General features: G+C 42.4%; 1 protein-coding gene and 1 long non-coding RNA gene across 14 annotated transcripts; one reads left to right on the plus strand and one right to left on the minus strand.

Moving 5' to 3' along the window:
* Positions 1-396: 396 nt before the first annotated feature.
* On the minus strand, positions 397-12,808 carry HUS1 (HUS1 checkpoint clamp component). 13 transcript variants are annotated; one of them, XR_015162357.1, is made up of 9 exons: positions 12,625-12,808; positions 12,195-12,428; positions 11,706-11,833; positions 11,422-11,598; positions 9,672-9,779; positions 8,611-8,685; positions 4,570-4,692; positions 2,704-2,823; positions 397-647 (listed from the first exon to the last, which is right to left on the minus strand). XR_015162357.1 is itself a non-coding variant. In XM_086396233.1 (9 exons), the coding sequence occupies exons 3-9, from the start codon at positions 11,820-11,822 to the stop codon at positions 565-567; spliced, it is 780 nt and encodes a 259-aa protein (XP_086252359.1). In that variant the 5' UTR covers positions 11,823-11,833; positions 12,195-12,428; positions 12,625-12,808; the 3' UTR covers positions 397-564. The 13 variants fall into 13 exon arrangements, 3 of the variants coding, with proteins under 3 accessions (XP_086252359.1, XP_086252360.1, XP_086252358.1); XR_015162362.1 differs by having other exon boundaries at positions 4,570-4,669; positions 9,638-9,779; XR_015162363.1 differs by having other exon boundaries at positions 9,638-9,779.
* A 91-nt stretch (positions 12,809-12,899) lies between these two features.
* LOC147374041 (uncharacterized) lies at positions 12,900-18,168 on the plus strand. Its single transcript, XR_015162364.1, has 2 exons — positions 12,900-14,060; positions 17,620-18,168. It is a non-coding gene; the product is annotated as an uncharacterized LOC147374041 (long non-coding RNA).
* The last annotated feature ends 5,030 nt before the right edge of the window (positions 18,169-23,198 follow it).

Consider the following 23,198-nt stretch of genomic DNA (forward strand, 5'->3'; position numbering starts at 1 on the left):
CCTGCCCATGCATCCTCCTGATGGCAACAGAAGAGCCAACTAAAATCTTCATGGGCATCACGATGAGATCATATGTGCTGTACCCAGACCCCCCAGGACCCTCTACAGGACGGAGGTGGCAAGAGGGCCAACCTCGCCTTCTTGGGCTCCAAGTACACAGAAACCTAATTGCTTCAAGTCTGTTCCCATAACAATATGCTGAGCTTGAACAATGCCTCGAGGGAAAGTGCTAGGCTTGGCAAACATTATTTTTTTGCCAATTTTGATTACTACACCAATTCAAACTACAGGAAGATTTTCGCGACTTCAGTTAGAAAAGTTTAAAGTCTGAATAAATAAATTTTAACTTTTCTTTCAACATCGTCAAAGCAAAACAAAGCAGACAGAACAAAGAAGTAATATGAAGAAATGTTTATGCAACTGTGTTTCATTAACTCATTAATTCAATTTCTATTGAAAATATCATAGAAGGAAAAAAGTAAAAAAAAAAAAAAAGAAAAAAACAGGGTTCCACTGCTGTGGGTCCAACCAAGGTCCCTGAGCTCCCAAGCCCACAAGGCAGGGCTATGACAAAGCTGGGATGAAATACTGCAGGGAAACGTCTTCATGGAGCAGGTCAAAGTGAACAATCTTGTTCTTCACAATATCTAAGGAGAAAGGAAATCCTTTACTGTAGAGACCCATTCTGCACATACACTCTCACCCCTAAGCATTGCAGCAGCTTCTCCCCCAAGCCTCTCCTGGAGCACCCAGGCCTCTCCCAAGGTGACCAGTCTCCACCATCCCAACTGATGCTAAACAAAGGGACTGGCTCAGGCCAGCTCATTTTCCATCAAGGAAGAGGCCGAGGTCTCTGGGGCAAAAGCCACAGGGCAAACTTCCCGGAAACCACACATACCCAAGTCAACATCCTTCTAGGAAAAAGCAGCTTCTCACCAGTGAGTCCCCAGCATGTGCTGAGAAAAGGTGAGTACGTAGGGTCTTTTTTCTTTTTTTTAAATATAAATTTATTTATTTTAATTGCACATAGGGTCTTACTAGAGAGCAGGAGGCAGTTTACAAGGGCAGCCATCATGCAGCCTAGGATGAGCAATGAGGCACTGGGTCTAAGACCCAAAGCAGAAGCCAACCAAGAGGACGAGGTGTTGCCACAGCATGAAAGCAGCCCAGCTGCCAGGGCCATATCACTGAGAGCAGAAGTTACAGGGGCAGTGGGGCACGCCACGCCCAAGGAAAGCTAGCTGAAGCCAGATCAAGCCAGGTGGCAGAAGAAAGGCAGACAAAGAGCACACGGCAGGCTGCTGAGACCAATCCCAAGAGAATGGCAAGTCGGGAAGGGACACAAGGGACCAGCAGGACACTCATCAGGAGAGGTGCTGGACTCACAGGTGGCAGTGGAGACCGAGGGTGCTGGGGAAAGCGCTCCCACCCCTGCCCAGAGATGGGAAGTGGGCAAGCCTGGAGGATGCTGTCACAAAGCCAGAAACACTGGCACAAAAGGTTTGGGGTAAGAAAGAAACAAATTCGATTCTGGCTGTCATAATCTTCTGGTCCCCCTCCCTGCACCGGCAGCTAGGGCCACAACCCCCACTCCCTACACTTTCCCTACGCAGACAGGAGGAGTGGCTTCCAAGGACCCACAATGGGGCATCACCCAGACTCAATGGCCCAAGCCAGAGCTCTGAAGAGGCATCTGCACTGGGCCAGGTCCCCAAGGAGCCCTGTGCACGCAGACAGTTTGAGAAGCACTGACTTAACCTGGGAGGACCTCGTGCTGAAGCAGTGCACCCCCATTCTCAGCCTTAGGGGCGCCCACACCGTAACTTCTTCAGATGCAGTGCAGGCAGCCCCTGGCCCCTGCCCCACAACTCAGCAGCTCTCACTGCTCCTTCCCTATCGTGGATTTCTGCACTCCTCCTTCTATGTACACCATCAGTGCAGTCCTCATGCACTAATGCCACTCCTTTCCAGTGGTCTCTCCTCCTTCACTGGAGAACCTTTGGGAATCTCCTACTCGTTCTCTACAGAGCTGACTATCTGACAATTATTAGGTATCCTATATTCCTGGGTCACCCTTCTCAGCTCTGTTCACTGGTGGCTGAGTGTTCAGACTGGGAATTCACAAATAAAGAGGTGTCACCGCCAACCAAGGCCAGTTTTCTTTCAATTGCTGTGATCTCAAAAGCAAGCAAACAGACATAGCCTTGAAAAAGTCTCAGCAAGTGAGTCTCCTCATCTGTAATCAAGGACTGAAGGGTGAAAAAACATGTGAAAAAGAGAAAGACAAGGCCAACCGGAATTAAGAGCGCCAATAAAAGCCACTATTAAAAGTCAGCAGGCAGCACAGATGACAAGACAAAGGACAAATGGAACAGGTCAGGCTGACACAGGAAAGAAAGAAATGCTTTGAGATGGAAACTTAAATCCAAGCCCAATGGAGACAGAGACCCTGCACACATAAGCTTAGAGTAACACAGCAAGATGGGCAAGGCGCCTCTGCCCATATGCAGCTTCTCTGTGGATGCAGACTCATGTATGACACCAGGTGAGGCAGTCCAGACCCATCTGCCAGGGACTACTCAGGACACTGGAGTCCACCAGTGAGCGAGCTGTCTCTGCATTTACGAGACTGTACACAATGCGTAAGACTACAGTCGATTACAGTGCTTGAAATATGAGAAACAAATCAAACGGCAAACTTACTGCAAGTGGCCTTTGTAGGGTTTACTTGTTGTCCAGCAAGGAACTGCAGGAGCTTCCTAATGTCTATGTGCACTTCAGCCATTTGTTCCAAGTTCCTATCTTGAGAAGCATTTTCGGAAGCTAAAATGATAGGAACATTTTAAGATGCAATTATCTTCCAGTGAAACAGGGAAGTGAGAGATTGCACGATGACTGTTTACATAAATAAATGGTTTACTTGACCACTGACTTGAGAACCTACAGAAACACTGCATAATATAAATGTGACCACTCACCAAGCAAGCATTTACTAAGTATTGACTCTTTGAAATACTGTGCTATGGGAATTCCCTGGCAGTCCCGTGGTTAGGACTCAATGCTTTCACTGTTGACAGTCGGGGAACTAAGATCCCAAACGGCCTACGGTAGGGCCAAAACACCATCCTCAAAACAAGACCATATACAGCTAAATCAAGCCCTCTCATTATAAAGTGGAATGAAAGGGAAGAAAACGTCCTTTCTACTCTGGGAAGGTATCAAAGACCCTCTTTGTAATTTACTAAAATAAACAAAATGAGCAACACAAAAACAAGTCACTTCATATAACTACTGTCAAAACTTTATTAACGTGGATTTCACTTTGCTCCAAGGCACGCTCTTCACTATAAAGTAAAATTCTCTTGCAATGCTAAGTTACAATGTGTCTCTAATAAACAAACTGGTAGTAAGTAATTTTAATTCTAAAAGTGGAAAGAGTCTTATTAGACCTACTTCAGAACACACGGGTGACTAAATGGTTTTCACAGAGTGAGTACCTTCCCAGGGCCTCTTGCGTCGTTCCCTGTTGGACCTCCCTCCCACAGCCTGCCCACCACTGTGAGCTCTGCAGCAGACGACTCTAATCCCTGAGCCAATCTACTCAACCAGCCCAATGTCCATTCCAGCACTGTTTACGACAGCCAAGACACGGAAGCAACCTAAATGTCTAACAACAGAGGAGTGGATAAAGATGTGGTATGTTATTCAGCCATAAAAAGAATGAAATAATGTCATCTGTAGTAACATGGATGGACCTAGAGATCATCAAACGAAGTCAGAGAAAGACAAATACCATATGATATCCTTGTATGTGGAATCTAAAACATTGATACAAATGAGCTTATTTACAAAACAGAAACAGACTCACAGATTTAGAAAACAAACTTATGGTTATTGAAGAGTACAGGTGAAGGGGAAGGATAAATTAGAAGTTTAGGATCAATGTGTGTGTGTGTGTGTGTGTGTGTGTGTGTGTGTGTATATACCACTATATATAAAATAAACAGTAAGGACCTATTATACAAAACAGGGAACTATACTCAAGAGTCTGTAATAACTGATATGGGAAAAGAATCTGAAAAAGAATAGAAACATATATATGTATAACTGAATCACTGTGCCATACACCTGAAACCAACACAACACTGTAAGTCAACTATACTTGAATAATTAAAAAAAAAATTATTTTTAATACACACACAAAAAAGCAGGAGAAAATAAAAAGTATCATCTACATTTGACTCCACCCAGGTGAGAAACTGTAGTTTTTGGTAGAAGGCACAGCAAGTGAAGAGCTAGAAGGGCTCTTGGACGTTGTTGAGCCCAAGCCTAGGTTTTGCAGATGAGGAACGAGGAAGCCCTCAGGCCCACACTCCAGCTTCTCACGTCCAGGAGGTTCACCTTTCCACCACAGTGCAGTAACAAATGACTCAACCCCATTATGTGTTCCCTTCCTAAGCCTGAAACACAGTCACCCGAAGTTCACTTCTTTTCCATCTAGAGACCTCAGTATGGTTTGTCATCTGAACAATTTATCACATGCAAAATATAACATACCAGGAAACTTACCTAATGGAGGATTTCCAAGATCTTTAAAGTGAGTTGTAACACACACTAGCTCAGTTTCTATTTTCAAGTTCAATTCTCCATTTAGGTTTGCTTCAATAATCTGCAAATTGAGTATTTTACAGTCTTAAGAAAAGCAAAAGGGAAAAAAAAAGTGGACATCAGCTTCCAACAAACCAGGTGACAAAGTATTCCCACAAATCCCAGGACACTTCAGACAGCACCAAACCCCACGTGGCATCAGCCATAGAGAGAAGACAAGGCCTGAGCACAGGGACTTAAACAATCTCCAGAGAGCAGCCCCTCGACATGCAGAGCACAGTAGGAAGCTCTGAAAACAGGTGAGGCTGGGGAGGCCTTGCCAGCAGCTCTGACAATGCAGACACTGTGCAACTCCTATAAAACAGAGCAAGGAGAACCAGAAGAGAATGTGAAGCGATAAGCTCGCTAACTGCCTTATTTCTACAAATGGACCAAACTATCTGTTACAACTCAACATAACCAGAAAGGCTTCAGAATATTAGGAGAATATAACCATTTATATAAAGAATAATCTCAGACATTGGGAAGTGAGATTTCCAAATTCAGAAAGACCCAGAGATGCCATCAGGTGTCTGGACTCCACCAAGCTGTGGCGCCCTGTGGCTGCCGTGGGCTTGGTGACTGATCGCTGTGGCCCCTTCCCACCCCAACAGTGCCCATGACTTCCCTCAGGATCAGAGGGGCTCTTTCATTTTGCACTCTGCCTACACCAACCAACAGGGTCTCTAAACTACACAAAATCTAGAAATGAAGTTCAGAGAAAGAAACAGGTACCTTGATATGGCTTCAGATTTTGGCCATTTGCCCAGAGCACACTACATTTCGCCTTTTGATATCAATATCTGGCCACCTCTAAAGTCTGGCAGGTCTTTGGAAAGCCCATGCAGCAGTGTGCAAGTCAACATTTTGTTTAACCAACAATACAAAACTGCCACCGAGCCACTGCAGATAAAGGTGGTCGCTTCACTAGGAGCCACTGCAGAGGTACAGCAAGAGGGAAGAAGCCCCAGGACGAGTGAGGACACCCTGTTCCACAGGGCTTGGCCACAACTAAATCTCAGATTTACTTAGGAGTACCACTTAGTATTTTTCATTCTTGCTCCTTAAAAGTAGTGAACTCTATTTCTCATTTGAGCAACAAAACAAAAAAGATGTTTTCAACTTACTAAGGCTTTGACTTTATATAGGAAACAGTCTCCAAACATCTTTGTTGCATCATCTAGTATGCGTACCTCTGAATGGGAAGAATTCATCAAGCTTATCCTCTCACTTCCCAGAAATACATGGTGTTTCTAAGCCCACTCTATTATCTGGAAAAAATACCTGCCTAAAAAGAAATACGTAAAACAATCCTTGTGCATATTCTGGACTTGTGAATATACAGTGTACAGGGTCTCTGTAAGGCTAACACATAACACAGATCCATCTGTTTCAAATAAGCACACACTTAGTATCTACCTGTAAAGTTCACTGCTTTTGAAAAACAAGTTTTATAAAGACTTATTCAGGAAAGCAGCTTACAATGTCCTAGATTCACTCCAGACTTAAACACCTTTTTATGCTTTCTTCAAATTCCTAAAATCTGAGTAATCAAATGCTAGATCCATCTCTCTAAGCACAGTGCCTGGTGCAGGGCAGCACTCAAACAAAATTTACTGGAGGAATTCACCAGTGACCCTCCAAACACTGCTCACAGTGTTTATTTTGTGAGTGTTATCTATAGTATTACCCATATCAACATACTCTGCTCTTAAGGGCGTGGATGAGATCTGACTTCTTTCAGAGATATCCTTAATGATAACAACCAACCATTCATGGAATAGTGATGAGACACACTGGGAATCTAACATAAATTATCTCAACTGATAAAAAGTAACAGAGCCCCTGTGACTGTTATGCTGGATAACACTTTCCACCAGGGTGCACCACTTAGTGGGGGTCAGGGGTGGCTCCAAGGACTCAGCTCTGCCAGCATATCATGATGCCTCCTGCCCCAAATCTGCTTCTATGAAGCCGAGACAACATGTAAGGTGTAACACAGCACTGCTCTGACCATGGAGCACCACCATAAACAGCATCGCCACGTGCTCGTCAGAAATCAGTCCTAGACCCCACTGCAGACTTCCTGAACTAGAACTTGCATTCTGTCTGAAGGGGATCCCAATGCTTAAAACCTGATGGAGACTCTTGGCAGTCAACGCCTGCTTCTTCTGCTCTTACCCGAGTCACAAGCACGACCCAACCCCATTGGCCACATCTCTCACTAAAGGAAGTAAGCAAGGTGTCTCAACAAGGGCTGCTGGGCCTCTGACTGGTGATGTTTTCAATATGTTGAGTCCTACTCATTTTCCTTGATTCTCTCACCTGTCATCTTCAGACACAGAATTCTGGTTACTCAAGTTAATATTGTTATGCCCTTGGCTACTCCAATTTTCCATATGCTTGATCACTTTCCATTTAGTATTTCACAATGCAGTAGCCACTGCACAAAATCCTTGTTTTTAAACACTCCAGGGAAGAGAAAAACACCTCTGATGATTTTTTTTTTTAATTTCTGATGATTTAATCTAAGCTACTTTGACGACTCATTTCCACTGGACACAAAGAACAAATAACCGGGTCCTTGAATTAACTGCCCTGCCTTTTCTCTCCTGGGCCTCTCAAGGGCTCCAGGATATCCCCAAAAGAAGCCTCCAGCCTGACAACTGGATCAACATCAGGACAGGCACAGGAGAACACTCATGTCTGCACGGCACACGCTACTTCAAGGGAAGTCATTGTAAATTAAAGTGAAATCTACAGAGTAAGTCACAAAAGGAAATTACTCTCAAGTGAGCACAACTGCAGAAATAAAACAGTCCGTAAACATTTTCTAGGCTTCAGAAAACTTTGGTAATGCCAAAGATCTCCTGAAGCTAAATTTCATTCCAGGTCTGTGCGCTAACACCTATTATCTGCCTGCTGAGTGGCAACCCCACAGTGAGTGGCTGTCATGCAGAGATGATTAAGACAGTTTCCCTTTTTAAGAAGCGGCCAGTTCAGGAGTGGTTTCCAGATGTTAGCAGACAACTTATCACACAACAGTGAACAGAGCAGCTTGGCAGAGGAGGGGCTTACATTCACGACAGTGGGAAAGTCTGGAATTTCCATGAACAGTGAGAAGGGCTAAGTGCTTTCCAGGGGACGATGGGAAAGAAACAACCAAGCGTGAAATGGTAGAGACAGGCTTGGAGAGCACCAGTACTGTGGGGATGGACAAAGGTACAGAGCAGTTCTGCCGGCAGGGGACAGCCGTGTGGCAGGTAACCAGTCTGCAGACGCTAAAAAGCAAAAGTTTCATCAGGTGAACAGTCGTGTCTAAACACACAGGGAAATAATCAAATGAGTTTCGGGGGTGACTGAAGAATTCAGGAGAACCTCAGGAGTGAAGGACAATTGTTCACAACTTCCCATCACTGTCACATTCAGTGTTTCACTGACACTGAGGGTAAACGTCAACAATGTAAACAGGGAAGTAAACACGCCCCTCTACCTGGCCTAAGAGCTGCTTCCGGGAAGAGGAATGTGTCCTGGGGGATCCTTGTCTGGGACTCAGAGACATTTGGAAAGTAGATACGACATTCCACGCACTGCCACCATCAGGTGATCATAAAAAAAAAAATGTACACTATCGGATAAAATACATAATATGCTGTCCAAAACATATGGAAAGAAAGTTAGAACCATTGAATGTATTGTTAATATACTGTAAATATCATAAATATGAGAGACTAGGCCAAATATCAGAGAGGAGAGTTGAGAAGATCCAGAGCAGGTTTCACCTGTAAAACCGTAGGCTATCAACAACAAGCCAAGCCCCCAGAGCAGGGAGCTGAGGGACACCCCACGCAGACACTACATGATGAATGGAGGGCATCAAGTCCCCACCAGACAAGGCTCCTCCAAGGACATGCAGCCAAAACTGCACACTTGAGAGCTCTTTTCAAAGAAGTCAGAACTTACAAGGTGATTGCTGATGTTTTTCATCTTCTCCACAACGCTCTTCATAGTCTTCAGGACTGGTAAATAAATACTAACCTACAAAGCAAATGAGAAAGATCAGTAGTATTAAAATATTAACACAGTCAAGTATTGACAAGCGCTCATTACCTATGTTTGGAATGTGTGTTGCTCTGCAATCTTATTTTTAAATTGCCTGAATAAAGTTCTTTCTTAAAAATATAAAAAAGAAAAATAATTCTACAGCTTCACTCACACCTGCCTTCGGTGACCTCGGCGTCCATGTCCATGTGGCCATTCTCTCATTCCAGGTCTGTAGCCCTGCTGCTCAGATGCCCCCACACACCCAAGGGGAGTAAAAATCAGCAGCAGTGGAGGCCATCCTCCAAGGGGTTCACACCCAGACCTGGGGGCAGGTTCCTACTCTGTGTAAAAACACTGGGGGCCAGACTCTGTACCAATGCCCAGAGTGGGTTACAACAGTGCTGGGTACAACGCTGGCTTTTTCTCAGCAGAGACATCTACTAAAAGCCAAGTAAAAATTCCATATGCTACTTCATGGTCTCTTCTTCAATAAATTACAAACAAGAGGCAAAGGACCCTTTGTCATCATCTTTCTTTCCAGTGGCTCTGGGATTCCTGTCAGGAGAACTAAAGCAGCCTCTCCTTCTGGCTATTACACACACCTTGGACATACTCCTAACAAGACATAGGAAAAAAACCACGTTCTATGAAACCCAAATTGGTGCCTAGGGCCATTACTCCCCACAGATGCACAGGTCATCCAAAATGCTACTTCAGTTTTACTTATGCGCCATTACAGGGCAAGACTTTCTCTCTCCTAACTGTAAAGAGTGTGGCCTTATATATAACACTACTTTAAGATGATTGATGCAAACAACTAAATGAAAACATTCCAATTTTTTGTTCCTGGGCTATCTTTTAAATATGATTATCTCTTTTCAGGTACTATATAACTTTCAAATAAAACCTACAGCAAGACTTTAAAGTCAGAGAATCCAAATCACACCATTTAAGACGTGGTGACGCCGGGCATCACTCACGTCAGCATCTGGGACCGTCGGCTCTTGTAAGTCCTTCCATAGTTTTCTAGGAATAACTTTCACAGGGATGTCATGTGTCACAACACGACTACTGCTTGACACGGATAACTGCCAAGAGAAGAATTAAAACACATCAGTACTTAAAAAATAAAGAACTGAAAGACAAAAAATGTTGATACCAAACCTAAGTGTTCTCAATTCAGTCACCAACGTCCATTCAACAAGTATTAACAGAGCTTAGAAATAGGAAGTTAAAGAAGCAAGTGATTAGGACGGTGGAGGAGTAGGACATGGAGCTCACTCTTCCCACAAACACATCAAAAACATATCTAGACATGGAATGATTCTCACAGAACATCTACTGAAACATGGCAGAAGACCTCAGGCTTCAGAAAGGACAAGAAAATCTTCATGTAACAACAAAAAAAAGAACCAGAAAGGAATCAGGATGGGGCCTGCACCCCAGGGAGAGAGAGCTATGAAGGAAGAAAGGTTCCCACACCCTGAATGTCCCCTCACAGGAAGAGACCAGCAGGGACAGAGGGTGAGCTGTGGAGCCTTGGAGGAGAGTCCAGTTAAGCAGTTTACAGAAGGCAGAATGAAGACAGCCCTGCACAGACCGGTGATGCCACTTTCCCCACACTCCCAGCCTCAGACACACGTCCAACCGTGTGGGCAGAAGCTGTGTGCTGATGCTCAAGCTTCCGAGATCAGACCTAAAGAGAGGACTGGAGGAGGCTGCCAGAAACAGCCTTGAGATGCTAGGAGTTTGAGATTAGTGGATGGAAACCATTACATATAGAATGGATAAACAACAAGGTCCTATTGCATAGCATAGGGAACTATATTCAATATCCTGAGATAAACCAGAATGGAAAAGAATATTAAAATAAGAATGCTTATATACGTACAACTCAATCACTTTGCTGTAAGGCATAAATTAACAATGCAACACTGTAAAACAACTACAGTTCAATTAAAAAATACAGTTGAGAAATCCTCCTCCATAAAGAGCATTAAACTGAATATAATACTCACAGAAAAAATAAAGTACACAGAACGGATAAAGGAAAGGTTGCCAAGATAAGGGAAGGAGGCAGCATTGGTGCTGGGCACTAGAGAAAGAAAAGGCTTTAACAAGTGAGAAGAACACAGACTCCAAGTAGAAGACCCAACCTCACCAAAACCTGGGAGTTGGGAACGAATGGGAAACACCTGGAGACCCACTCAGGGCAGATAAGTGGCTCTACAGTGGGTTGAGCCACACTTGAAGGGCTCTGGACAGCACATGAGAAATGTCAACCTCATTCTCATGTGGGGTACATGTGTTCTGAAGAGACCCGTGCATTAAATTCAGCTGGGAGTAGGGTGGAAGAGAAATGCATTCCTTGAACACTAAAGGTCATTTAAAGGTGTTAGCAGCAGAAGTGAGGGGATAGGGAGGGACACACAAACACTTCAAAGGCAAAAATGGTTTTTAGACTAGATGACAATACCACTAAAAGAAATGGATATGCAGATCTGAGAAGAAAGATGCAGAAGTGTTATTTCATAGGAAGACCAGCATCCTTGCTGATTATGAGATTACAATGCTATTTAAATATGAGGAGGACCCAACTCCAATGAAAAAACAGTGATGTACCAATCTCTCATTTTAATAAAACCAATTAGCTTCTCCTGTAGAAAGCCAAGGCTTATATAACTACTTCTAATTCCTGGGAAGTTTCAGAAATGGTAGCTTCCTACTCACCAGCTCTATAGAAACTGTAAGGCAGGGAAAGTGTTTATTAGTCAACTTAATTTTCAAAGCTCTGGCATTCTGGGCAGTTTTCAAGGCTCGAGATAAATTTTCTGATGTGAGCTCTAAATAAATCTCATTGTTTTCTGCGGAGACACCTTCCATTTGAAATTCGCTGAAGAAGTTCTCCTAAGGGAAGGAAAAGGAGAGGGGACATCTGTGCCCTTTCCAGTGGAATTCGGCGGGAGTGGGGGGAGAGGGGGAGGGCTGCAGGCCTCTCAGGAGCCTCCACTCACCTGTTCCAGCTCACACCACATGCTCACCCCTCCATTGGCCACTCTGTCAGAGAGTATGAAGTTCAATTTATCCGGGCTGATGCGCAGAGTGCAGGTTTTGGCAAGCTTGGCTATCATGTTACTAACTCCTATAGCAAAGTAAGTAAGTAAGTGTAGTCGCTCAGTCGCGCCCAACTCTTTGCAACCCCATGGACTGCAGCCCACCAGGCTCCTGTGTCCATGAGATTTTCCAGGCAAGGATACTGGAGTGGGTTGCCATTTCCTTCTCCAGGGTATCTTCCCAACCCAGGGATCGAACCTGGGTCTCCTGCACTGCAGGCAGATTCCTTACCGACTGAGCTACAAGGGAAGCCCCCTATAACAAAAGGTTCCAGTAAAGAATTAACTGAGAAGTACGTTGCGTGTCCAAAACACCAATTTAGAGCAGAATTACCAGTTGCGCACAGTGAGCTTCCCAGGGGGAAAATCAAGGTTTCCACTCCTACCTACCGGGAGGCTTTTAATGCCGCTGGGGTCAAGCCAGCCTCCCAACAACCTGGAAGAAGGAAACCGAGACTCGGAGCTTAACTGGCGCCTACTGGCCGCTTTCTTCCCTCCCACGTCCACTCGGGACCGCCGAGTGCTGCAGGGGTCGCGGCAAGGACAGACACGGCTGGGGCAGGGGGACCACGGAGCCTTGGCTGTGAAGGGCGGTCTGCGCCAGATAAAGTTGTCCTGAAGCCACTGGCCGGGTTAAGAAAAGCCACGCGAAAGGAATCAAAATTCAGAAACAACCCTCGGCACCTGCGCCCGCGTCAACTCCTGCTGGCCAGCCTGTGCAGTGCGCCAGCCCCTTCGCGCGCGCACCGCTCCGTACAGGCCTCCCGCCCTGCTCTCTGCCGTCCTCCCCGCCGCCAGGGTTGACGCGGCCCCTACTCACGCGTGAAGTGGTTTAGACAGGCGGTATCCACGATCTTGGCCCGAAACTTCATGGCTGGACGTGGCAAGCGCCGGGAGCCCGTCCGCACCGGACTCGGGAGAGTCCAGCCTTAATTAGCCCGCGGGAAACGCCACCGCAGTACTGGGTTCAGCCCACTTGGGCCTGAGACGCGCCTGCGGAGGGTAGGCGGGCTTTCCGTTGGCGCGCTCGGGATGACGCGAACTCTGCCGGAAGTGCCAGGATTCTAAGCCGCAGGTGCCGGAAGTGCCTCTGAGTTTTCACCGGTTGAGTTCTGTGTTTACGTATTTCCAATTCTGTTTTAGACCATAGGAAATAAAATCAGTCTTGTTAGGTAGGTCGAATAGGAAAAAGGAGTCCAGAATGGCGGTGGCTAAAAGACAAGGAAGGGAAAAGCCCGCAAAAATAGAACAAAGGAAGGTTCGAGGACCGGAGTGAGGACTTCAGGTAGAACAAAAAGCACTCCTGGCTAGCCCAGTTTACATAGGGAAGTTCCCAGGGGAAGGAAAAAACCTATATAAAGAGGCGCCAAAGGGCCGGGGGGAGGGTCTCTCCCGCGCGCGCGTGCTCGCTGTCTTTCTTCTATTCGCGTCTTTTGGGTGGGCATGCCCTCACGCCTTGAGGATATATTTTCCTTTTATTTTCTAAATAAAACTGAGCTGTAACACTGATCTGTCAGAGCTATAACATGGTCGAGCTGAGAGCTACAACACGGTCTGAGAGCTGTGGCACGCTTTAACGTCCGTCGCTGCAAATTTTTGTTGTGACGAGACAGAACCAAGGAGATTACACTCCCCTGACAAGTCTCTTATTTATAGTGATAACTTATTTCTTAAATACACACTGCTCTTGTGGTAGGGGAGCTTTAGAACCTCCCACGGCTCAGACGTTCACACTGGTACCTCAGCACTGTAGCACCACGTTGGGTTATGCTTTGAAATTTGCTTAAACTGTGCTAAACACGGGATGTTTAAACAACACTAAAAAAGATGTAAAACTTGAGAGTTGTGAGTTTTATCTGGGGCAAAATGAGGACTGCAGCCCGGGAGGCAGCATCTCAGATAGCTCTGAGAGACTACTCCAAAGCGGCAGTGGGGGAAAGTCTATATATAAGGTTTTGGTGAAGGGGGAGTTCAATACCATGAAGCACACATTTTACAAAAGGTTTTTGTTAGTCATGAGGATCTGATAGCTCTAGATATGAGGAGCTACAAGGATTGAGATCATAAAATCTGTTCCTAAAAACATCCAACCATCTAAAGACCTATCCCACCAGATTCCCTGGAGCACAGAGTGCCTCACTCCACCCTGAACTCCCTCAGGGGTTGTTGAAGGTCAACAGCCATAGCAGCATGGGGTTCAAGCTCAAGAGGCAGATGGCAAACACCTTTGTTGTTCAGTCCTTGGCAATGCTCTTGGTAAGTGCCAATTTGTAGTTGACAACACTGATAGTAATTCTGTAGTTTTTATTCAAAACGAACTTCACCAGAGCCTGTTAAAGTCTCCTAGCATAAATGATACAAATGATGTAGCAGAATTTTGAAAAACAAAACGAGAAAAACAGAATAATTGTCTCCAGACTGATTTTTCAGAGACAAGATAGTCCATATTAAGAATGTTTTATTTTTATGTGCTTTGCAAATAGAAACCTACAACTTTGTTTTTACCTTGACATATAGAATCAAGATATGAAAAATAAAAACAGATTATTTTAAAAAGCACAAAATATAAAAACCACAAGCAGTTCTGCCTATTTTAAGACTATAACATGAAGGTAGGCTCCAATCTACATTGTTACAAGTATTTCCCAAACCAAATGTGATTAATGTCACATTTAAATTTTTTACTAAAAAATCATGCTTTTTTTTTTTTAACCTTATAGGTTAATTTAAAAATAGATAAATCATTAAATGAGGTGGTTGCTGTGGATGTGCTATGTGCTCAGTAGCTCAGTAGTGTCTGACTCTGTGGCACCATGGACCTGCCAGGCAAGAATACTGGAGTGGGTTGCCATGCCCGCCTCCAACGGGCATGATTGGGCATAATTCCCAACCCAGGGATCGAACCCAGGTCTGTCTGCATTGCAGGTGGATTCTCTACCTACTGAGCCACCAGGGAAGCCCGTGGAAATCATGAATTATGATTAAATATGAAGTAAACTTTGAAATAGGCTTCGCAGGAGGTACTAGTAGGAAAGAATCTGCCAGCCAATGCAGGAGGTGTGACAGGTGCAGGTTAGATCTCTGGGTGGGGAAGATCTCCTGGAGGAAGAAATGGCAACCCACTCCAGTGTTCTTCCCTGGAGAATCCCATGGACAGAGGAGACTGGTGGGCTAGAGTCCATAGGGTTGCAAAGAATGGGACACGACTTAGGACATAGACTCACAAACTCTGTAAACAATATTTTATAATATACTGATACTTCAACATACTTAATTTTTTTGCCATTAAAAAGACTTTTTTAGGCATACTAGCATCAGTGGTGTTGGATGTTGCGGGGAAAATTGTCTAAGCATGGATGACTGAGTTTTGTTCAAGAGGAAAAAAAATTAAAGCTCTTTGGCAATATTAACCTCCTGAAACAAAGATTTTTATTTTAAACTTCCTAAGATATATGATTATACATTCTACACAGGTAAGGGCCCAAATAATATAGGGAATTCTGACCCAACAAATATAAAATTAAGCTGCAATGATCTTTTCCTGAAAGATAATAGGAATTGTGTTTTCTTGCAGTTTCCTTAAATAGGTTTAAGAAATTAATAATTCAATAATTTCAATATTGATAAATATAGACACTACATCCCTATATTCTTCCAACAATTTGAAGGCAGGAATGAAGTCACTAGAGCTCTCTAGAAGCCTGTGTTCTACTGAGTATTCTTTTTTTTTTTTTTTTTAATATATACCATACTTATCTGTTTCAAATAGAGTTAGCACATAACCACATGTAACAATATTGCTGTTTTTCAGTTATTATATATTTAAGGGTCCAAAATATATTCACAAAATATTGCTGTTTGTGAATGTCAACCAGTTTTTAATTTATATTCTATCAGAAACATACCACTCTGGTCATACATGCTAAATGTATTCTGAAAATAACCAAAGATGACAATTCACAAGCAGAGTCTCACCCCCATATAGAAATTCTAATTGCCCTGAAAACCTGTAGGTTAAGTTCTCAACCTTTGAAAGTGAGCAAAAATGTTCCAGAGCAGTCACTGTAGCCATGTATTTGGGCTTTGTATTTACACATTGTTTTGTATATTTATACATATTTATAGCATTAGATTTGAGACCTAAAGGTGGCCACACATTAGTCAGCTAAGTCCCATATCAAAAACAAAATGAAAAAGGAAGAGATTTTGTGATTCGAATAGCACAGACTTCAGAAACTGAATGCTCAGACATAACTCCTACATTTTTCTTTAAGAGATCATCACCATGTTTATGGCTTTCAGGCAGTAGTCTATATATCAGTGTGTTATTAATCAAAGAGTGCAGTCCCTACCATGAACTTGGATCAGATACCATAAGCATTAACTTTGCCTTTCCCCCAAAGAATCATTTTATTTTGAAGTATTAGGCAGTTAAGGCACATTTTAACAAAAACTTATCATATACTCAGCTTAAAAATGGAAGCTCCACCTAGTTACAATAATATATATATACTTAAGTAATGTGTCATTTACCAGTTAGGCAAAACATCTGTATCTTGAGGATAAAGTCACTTTTGCAAAGTGATTCTTTATTTTCTTATTCAAAAAGAAACATTGTGTAAAAAATATTAAAGAATTATATTTGTAAGAATAACCTCCAGGTACCATGTTGGCAGAGGTCCAACAGATTATATAGGTCTGGAAATTAGGGAAATAGACTTCCCTGGAGCTCTGGGTTCTTACCCAGTGTTTCTGAGTAGGAATCATGAAGAAGGACATTAGAGTACCTTCATGATTTTTAGAAATTTCCTTCCAAGATACATGGATCCTTGGGAGGAATCAAACCTTAAACCCCACTCAGCTACCATCTTAAACTTGTAGTTTCCATCCTCAAAGGAATAGGACTTGGGGAAGAATGGAAAAGGAGAATGTATTGAGTATTCTAATGCAATGCACATTTGTTGCAGGAAGGGGGTCCCAGCAACAAAGAAACTGAGATGCAGAAAAGTTAAATAATTTGCCTAAAGTCAAGAGGAACTTAAGTGGTAGATCTTCCCAAAAGGTAGCTGTCATTAGTCAATTCTCCAAAATCAAGATGATCTCCAATTTTTGGATTTCTGCCTCTGAAAGTGAACTTGCTCAGTCATGTCCAACTTTTTGCGACCCCATTGACTGTAGCCCGACCAGGCTCCTCTGTCCATGGGGATTTTCCAGGCAAGGATACTGGAGTGGGTTGCCATTTCCTTAACTCTAAATGCTCAATGAAGCTATTCCTGAACTTGGAATGTCCTCGTACTATCCTCTTGGCCCACTTAAATCCTACCTAACTCGCCCCTTCTCTGAATATTTGTATCTTCCCTAAACAGCATAGTTCAACCTCAAATTGTAAACTAGTTATATTTAGCACATACTGTTTCTTTTCCATGCATCAGTCATATCTCACCATAGTATTTCTCCAAATCTATAACTAAAATTCAGCAAATTTAGATTAATGGAAAAAAAAATACTAGTTTTCAGAGGAGACTGTCAAAAAATGACAATATAATTGGGAAGTTGGCACATATAGTTGGGAAGTACATTTATACTTGTAAAGTACACTTGTAAAGTACAGTAAGTATACTTATTGAAAAGTACAGAAAGAGAAGTAGGGAAACGTGGGTTGAATATGTCCCTCAAAAATTCATCTGCTGAGGTCCTAACTCCCCCAGCATACATCAGGATGTAATGTTACTTGCAGGTAAGGTCTTTACTCAAGTAATCAAGTTAAAAAGAGCTCATTAGTATTAGTCTTAATCCATATGGCTGGTTTTGTTAGGAAAAGGGAAAATCTGGAGGCAACCTCACACACAGAATGCCATACAAAGATGAAGACAGAAATTGGGGTGATGCTTCTACAGGCCAAGGAGTGCCAAAGGTGAGTGGCATGGAACCTATCCTCTCTCACAGCTTTCTGAAGGCATCAATCCTCTTGGCACCTTGATCTCCAACTTCTAGCTTTTAGAACTGTGAGACTATAAATTCCTGTTCTTTAAGTCCCCAGTTTGTGATGCTTTGTTATGGTAACTTTAGCAAAGTAATACAGGAAATAAGGGAAGAAGGTGTTGGATAAATCACACAGTGAGATGTCACATTTAAAAACTGTTAGGGGAGGACTTCTCTGGTGGCTCAGTGGTAAAGAATCCACCTGTCAATGCAGAAGACACGGGTTCAATCCCTAATCGGGGAAGATTTCACATGCCATGGAGCAACTAAGCCTGTGTGCCACAAGAGAAGCCACTGCAATGCGAAGGCCACGCACTGCAACTAGAGAGTAGCCCCCACTTGCCACAATTGGAGAAAAACCCACACGGCAGTGAAGACCCAGCACGGCCAAAAATAAATAAAAATTTGTATTGAAAGAAAACTGTTAGGGGAGTGAACAGGGATACCTGTTTATTAAGGCCCAATAAAGCCTTGCTTCCCTGGTGGCTCAGATGGTAAAGAATCTGCCTGCAATGAAGGAGAGCCAGGTTCAATCCCTGGATTGGGACGATTCCCTGGAGAGGGGATTGGCTTCTCACTCCAGTACGCTTGCCTGGAAAAGTCCGTGGACAGAGGAGGCTGGCAAGCTACATAGAGTCCATGGGGTCGGAAAGAGTCAGACACGACTGAGTGATTAACACTTGAAAAAAAAACAACCTGTTAGGAAAGTGTAGTCTACTATAACAAAGGATGACAACACTTGTTACTGATCTTCTTGGGAGCCAGGAGGGTAGGGAATGTGTACAACACAATTGGCTTAAAGTACAATAATTAATTGAAGGCTTTTTCACGGGATTGCTTTCAGGTGTTTTAAATCTGTCTTTCACTGTGCATATTTTTAACCCAGTTTTTAAAGAGAAACCTGTATGTTAAATATTTGATGAATGTGTTACAAATTTGGCGTTATGACATTAATGGGTCCCACCACTTCATGGCAAATAGATGGGGAAAAAGTAGAAATGGTGGCAGATTTTATTTTCTTGGGCTCCAAATTCACTGCAGACAGTGACTGCAGCCGTGAAATTAAAAGACACTTGCTCCTTGGAAGAAAAGCCATGACAAACCTAGACAGAGTATTAAAAAGCAGAGACATTACTTTGCTGACAAAGGTCCGTATAGTCAAAGCTATGAATTTTCCAGTAGTCATGTATGGATATGACAGTTGGATCATAAAGAAGGCTGAGCACCAAAGAATTGATGCTTTCTAACTGTGGTGCTAGAGAAGACTCTTGAGAGTCCCTTGGACAGTAAGGAAATCAAACCAGTCAATTATAAAGGAAATCAATCCTAAATATTCATTGGAAGGACTGATGCTGAAGCTCCAATACTTTGGCCACCTGATGTGAAGAGCCAACTCACTGGAAAAGACCCTGATGCTGGGAAAGACTGAGGGCAAGAGGAGAAGGGAGCAACAGAGAATGAGAGGGCTGGATGGCATCATGGACTCAATGGACATGAGTCTGAGCAAATTCTAGGAGGTAGGAAAGGTAAGGAGAAGGTAAGGACAGGGAAGTCTGGCTGCAGTCCATGGGGTCACAGTCAGACACAACAACTGAGCGACTGAAAAACAACAAAGCATGTGAGTTTTCTGGGTCATGTTTTTATGGGAAAGGCAATGTGTGCTCAATGTTGTTCTTACAACTTCTATTGACGCTGTCAGTAGTATCAGTTCACAGAAAGATTTATTTTTAAAACTGAGGCTCCATTATTACATAGTACTCTTATTTCCCCCCATTAGAACTTGGTAGACCAGGGACTTTTATATATCCAGGGGCTTTTATTTACTCTGTCATATAATCGTGTTTCAAATCCATCAACAGCCCTAAGCTTTTACTCAATGTCTGCTCCTGACAAAATATTTTCCATCTCCCCAATTTGTAGCACACCATATACAAATAAAACTGAAAGTATGTTTTAGCTTTATAATAGTATCTTTTTTCTTAAGAAAATTATACCATAGCCTTCCTAAAGCCTTTTATACAGAAATAATACCAATAACCGTATTTGATAACAAATAAGAAAATGAAGGCACTGGTCAGAAGATACTGACAATTTCAGAAAAAAATATATTGAAATATGTGTCATGAACAAAGGAAGCTCTTGTCCTTTGCTTTCAACTTTCAATGGACTCAGTTTTCAAAATAAATAGGAAAAAACTGCCTTGCCATATATTGCTCCAGAATTATTTATAAATTGCATACCCTGTTCTTCAAATTCCAAGTATTTCAAACGAAAGGAAATGTTTCAGATAATAGCTATACTTCACATAGCTTGGTATTGGGTACCCCAAAGGATTTGATTTCTATTATGAACACATTAATAATACACACAAAGGACATTATTTCCTCTGAAGTCTTCAAAGTACCCAACAATTATTAATTTACTACTATCATATAACAAGAAACAAAACTTTTAAAATTAGAACTGCCTAAAATTAGTGGTGCACTCAATATGCCAACAAATTTGGAAAACTCAGCAGTGGCCACAGGACTGGAAAAGGTCAGTTTTCATTCCAATCCCAAAGAAGGCAATGCCAAAGAATGCTCAAACTACCACACAATTGCACTCATCTCACACGCTAGTAAAGTAATACTCAAAATTCTCCAAGCCAGGCTTCAGCAATATGTGAACTGTGAACTTCCAGATGTTCAAGCTGGTTTTAGAAAAGGCAGAGGAACCAGAGATCAAATTGCCAACAACCGCTGGATCATCGAAAAAGCAAGAGAGTTCCAAAAAAACATCTGTTTCTGCTTTATTGACTATGCCAAAGACTTTGACTGTGTGGATCACAATAAACTGTGGAAAATTCTTCAAGAGATGGGAATACCAGACCACCTGACCTGCCTCTTGAGAAACCTGTATGCAGATCAGGAAGCAACAGTTAGAACTGGACATGGAACAACAGACTGGTTCCAAATAGGAAAAGGAGTTCGTCAAGGCTGTATATTGTAACCCTGCTTATTTAACTTATATGCAGAGTACAGCATGAGAAACGCTGGGCTGGAAGAAGCACAAGCTGGAATCAAGATTGCCAGGAGAAATATCAGTAACCTCAGATATGCAGATGACACCACCCTTATGGCAGAAAGTGAAGAGGTAAAAAGCCTCTTGATGAAAGTGAAAGAGGAGAGTGAAAAAGTTGGCTTAAAGCTCAACATTCAGAAAACAGATCATGGCATCTGGTCCCATCACTTCATGGGAAATAAATGGGGAAACACTGGCTGACTTTATTTTTGGTGGCTCCAAATCACTGTGGATGGTGATTGCAGCCATGAAATTAAAAGATGCTTACTCTTTGGAAGGAAAGTTATGACCAACCTAGATAGCATATTCAAAAGCAGAGACGTTACTTTGCCAACAAAGGTCCGTCTAGTCAAGCCTATGGTTTTTCCAGTGCCCATGTATGGATGTGAGAGTTGGACTGTGAAGAAAGCTGAGTGAGGAAGAATTGATGCTTTTGAACTGTGGTGTTGGAGAAGACTCTTGAGAGTCCTTTGGACTGCAAGGAGATCCAACCAGTCCATTCTAAAGGAGATCAGTCCTGGGTGTTCTTTGGAAGGACTGATGCTAAAGCTGAAACTCCAGTACTTTGGCCCCCTCATGCAAAGAGTTGACTCATTGGAAAAGACTCTGATGCTGGGAGGGATTGGGGGCAGGAGGAGAAGGGGACGACAGAAGATGAGATGGCTGGATGGCATCATCAACTCGATGGACGTGAGTCTGAGTGAACTCCGGGAGTTGGTGATGGACAGGGAGGCCTGGCGTGCTGTGACTCATGGGGTCGCAAAGAGTCTGACATGACTGAGCGACTGAACTGAACTGAATTGAAAATTAGTGGTTACTTATGGTCTGAAAAGGTAGTTCAAAGTGCCACTGGCTTTTCATCCAGCTGAGGCACGGAGCCCACCTTTTACTCCACAAGAAAATTCTCCCAACTTTCCAACTACATATTTTTCTCTTTTCTCCTTTTCTTATTCCTATCACTTATTTGATTTGGCTTTTCCTTCAGCTGGCTTGTGACACCCATTCAAAACTAGAGATTCCTCTGATATGTTCCCTCTTTTGCCACTTCCAATCACAAAACAGAAAACAAATCAAATGCTTCTCTGAAATAGCTCTTTAAAGAAAAAAATGGATATTTTTCATTATTAAACTCTGCAGTAAAGATTGTAGCATGTTGTCTGCAAACATTTATCAACACTGTTTGTATCTTAATTCCCAAGGTATAAACTTTTGCAAGGCAAGCTATGTTTAATTATAAAATACTTTAGACTCATAAAAAGTTAAAAAGCCAAAAAAAAACACTCATGTACTTACTATCCAACTTAACAATTTGGTTTTCAAAAAAATGCTGACATAGTTTTAAAATTTAAGCGTCTTTTGTGTAAGTTTTACTGTTTATATTATTGCTCATTTTCATTTTGTTTTTAAAGCTATAGCTTGTAAGTATACTTATATGCTGTTGCTTTGAAACACTATTTTTAATGTACCTTAATGGTATATTGTTGTCGTTTAGTCACTCAGTCACATTTAACTCTTTTATGACCCTATGGCCTATATCCTGCCAGGCTCCTCTGTCCATAGGATTTTCTGGGATCAGTGGAGTAGGTTGCCATTTTCTCCTCAGAGTATCTTCCTGACCCAGGGATCCAACCCGTGTCTCCTGCACTGCAAGAGGATTCTTTACCACTGAGCCATCATGGAAGCCCCAAAGGTACATTACAAACTGTATTACAAATTTCTAGATGGAAGTTACCTTTATTAAACCTCAAGAAACTGGGAAATACTCCATATGTCAGTGTATATATTTAGCAAGAAAAACAAATCTGTAGCTTTGATTAACATTCTCCAAAGAATCTCTGACTCTATCTTCACAAAACAAATGAACACTGAGCTAAAACAAAACATAACTTTATAAAAAAACTGGATAAAACCTGAAATAAAATACCCCTGACCTAATTTTTCCCATTATGAAAGCAGATTCCCCCACCCCACACAGAGTAATAAATGTTTATTACTTAAAAGAAAACCTTAATTTAACATAAAGGTCATTTTGCTATGATAAGAATATTATGGATATATATTATAAAAAGAACAACATAGTAAGTTTCTGAATTTTTTCTTCCCATAGGTAAAATCTTTCCAACCTCACAGTATAGTATACTTAATACTTGATAGTGTCTGGTAGTATAAATTTGTGATTCATGATGGTAAATATATCTGATGTAGCAAGCTCTGCATGAACTACTGGGACTTGGTTAAAATTTGTTATACACAGTGTATTGATACCCTGGCCGTTCAGTACTATAGCAATTAAGGATCCAAAAAGTATTTATTTTGAAAGATGAAAATGAAAAAGTCTTGCTTAAGGAC

Source organism: Bos grunniens, chromosome 4, assembly GCF_055505025.1.
Source record: "Bos grunniens cultivar Pamir isolate PY7600 chromosome 4, Bosgru_T2T1.0, whole genome shotgun sequence".
In the NCBI taxonomy this organism is placed as follows: domain Eukaryota; kingdom Metazoa; phylum Chordata; class Mammalia; order Artiodactyla; family Bovidae; genus Bos; species Bos grunniens.

What these genes read in the sequence shown, in the direction of transcription:
- HUS1 (XM_086396232.1), bottom strand. Translation starts at nt 12,676, where the DNA reads ATGAAGTTTCGGGCCAAGATCGTGGATACCGCCTGTCTAAACCACTTC. An exon ending in CGACGGTCCCAGATGCTGAC is followed by an intron (nt 8,686 to 9,671) that starts GTGAGTGATGCC and finishes TTTGCTTTGTAG; the next exon opens with GTTAGTATTTATTTACCAGT. An exon ending in AAAACATCAGCAATCACCTT is followed by an intron (nt 4,670 to 8,610) that starts GTAAGTTCTGAC and finishes CTCAATTTGCAG; the next exon opens with ATTATTGAAGCAAACCTAAA.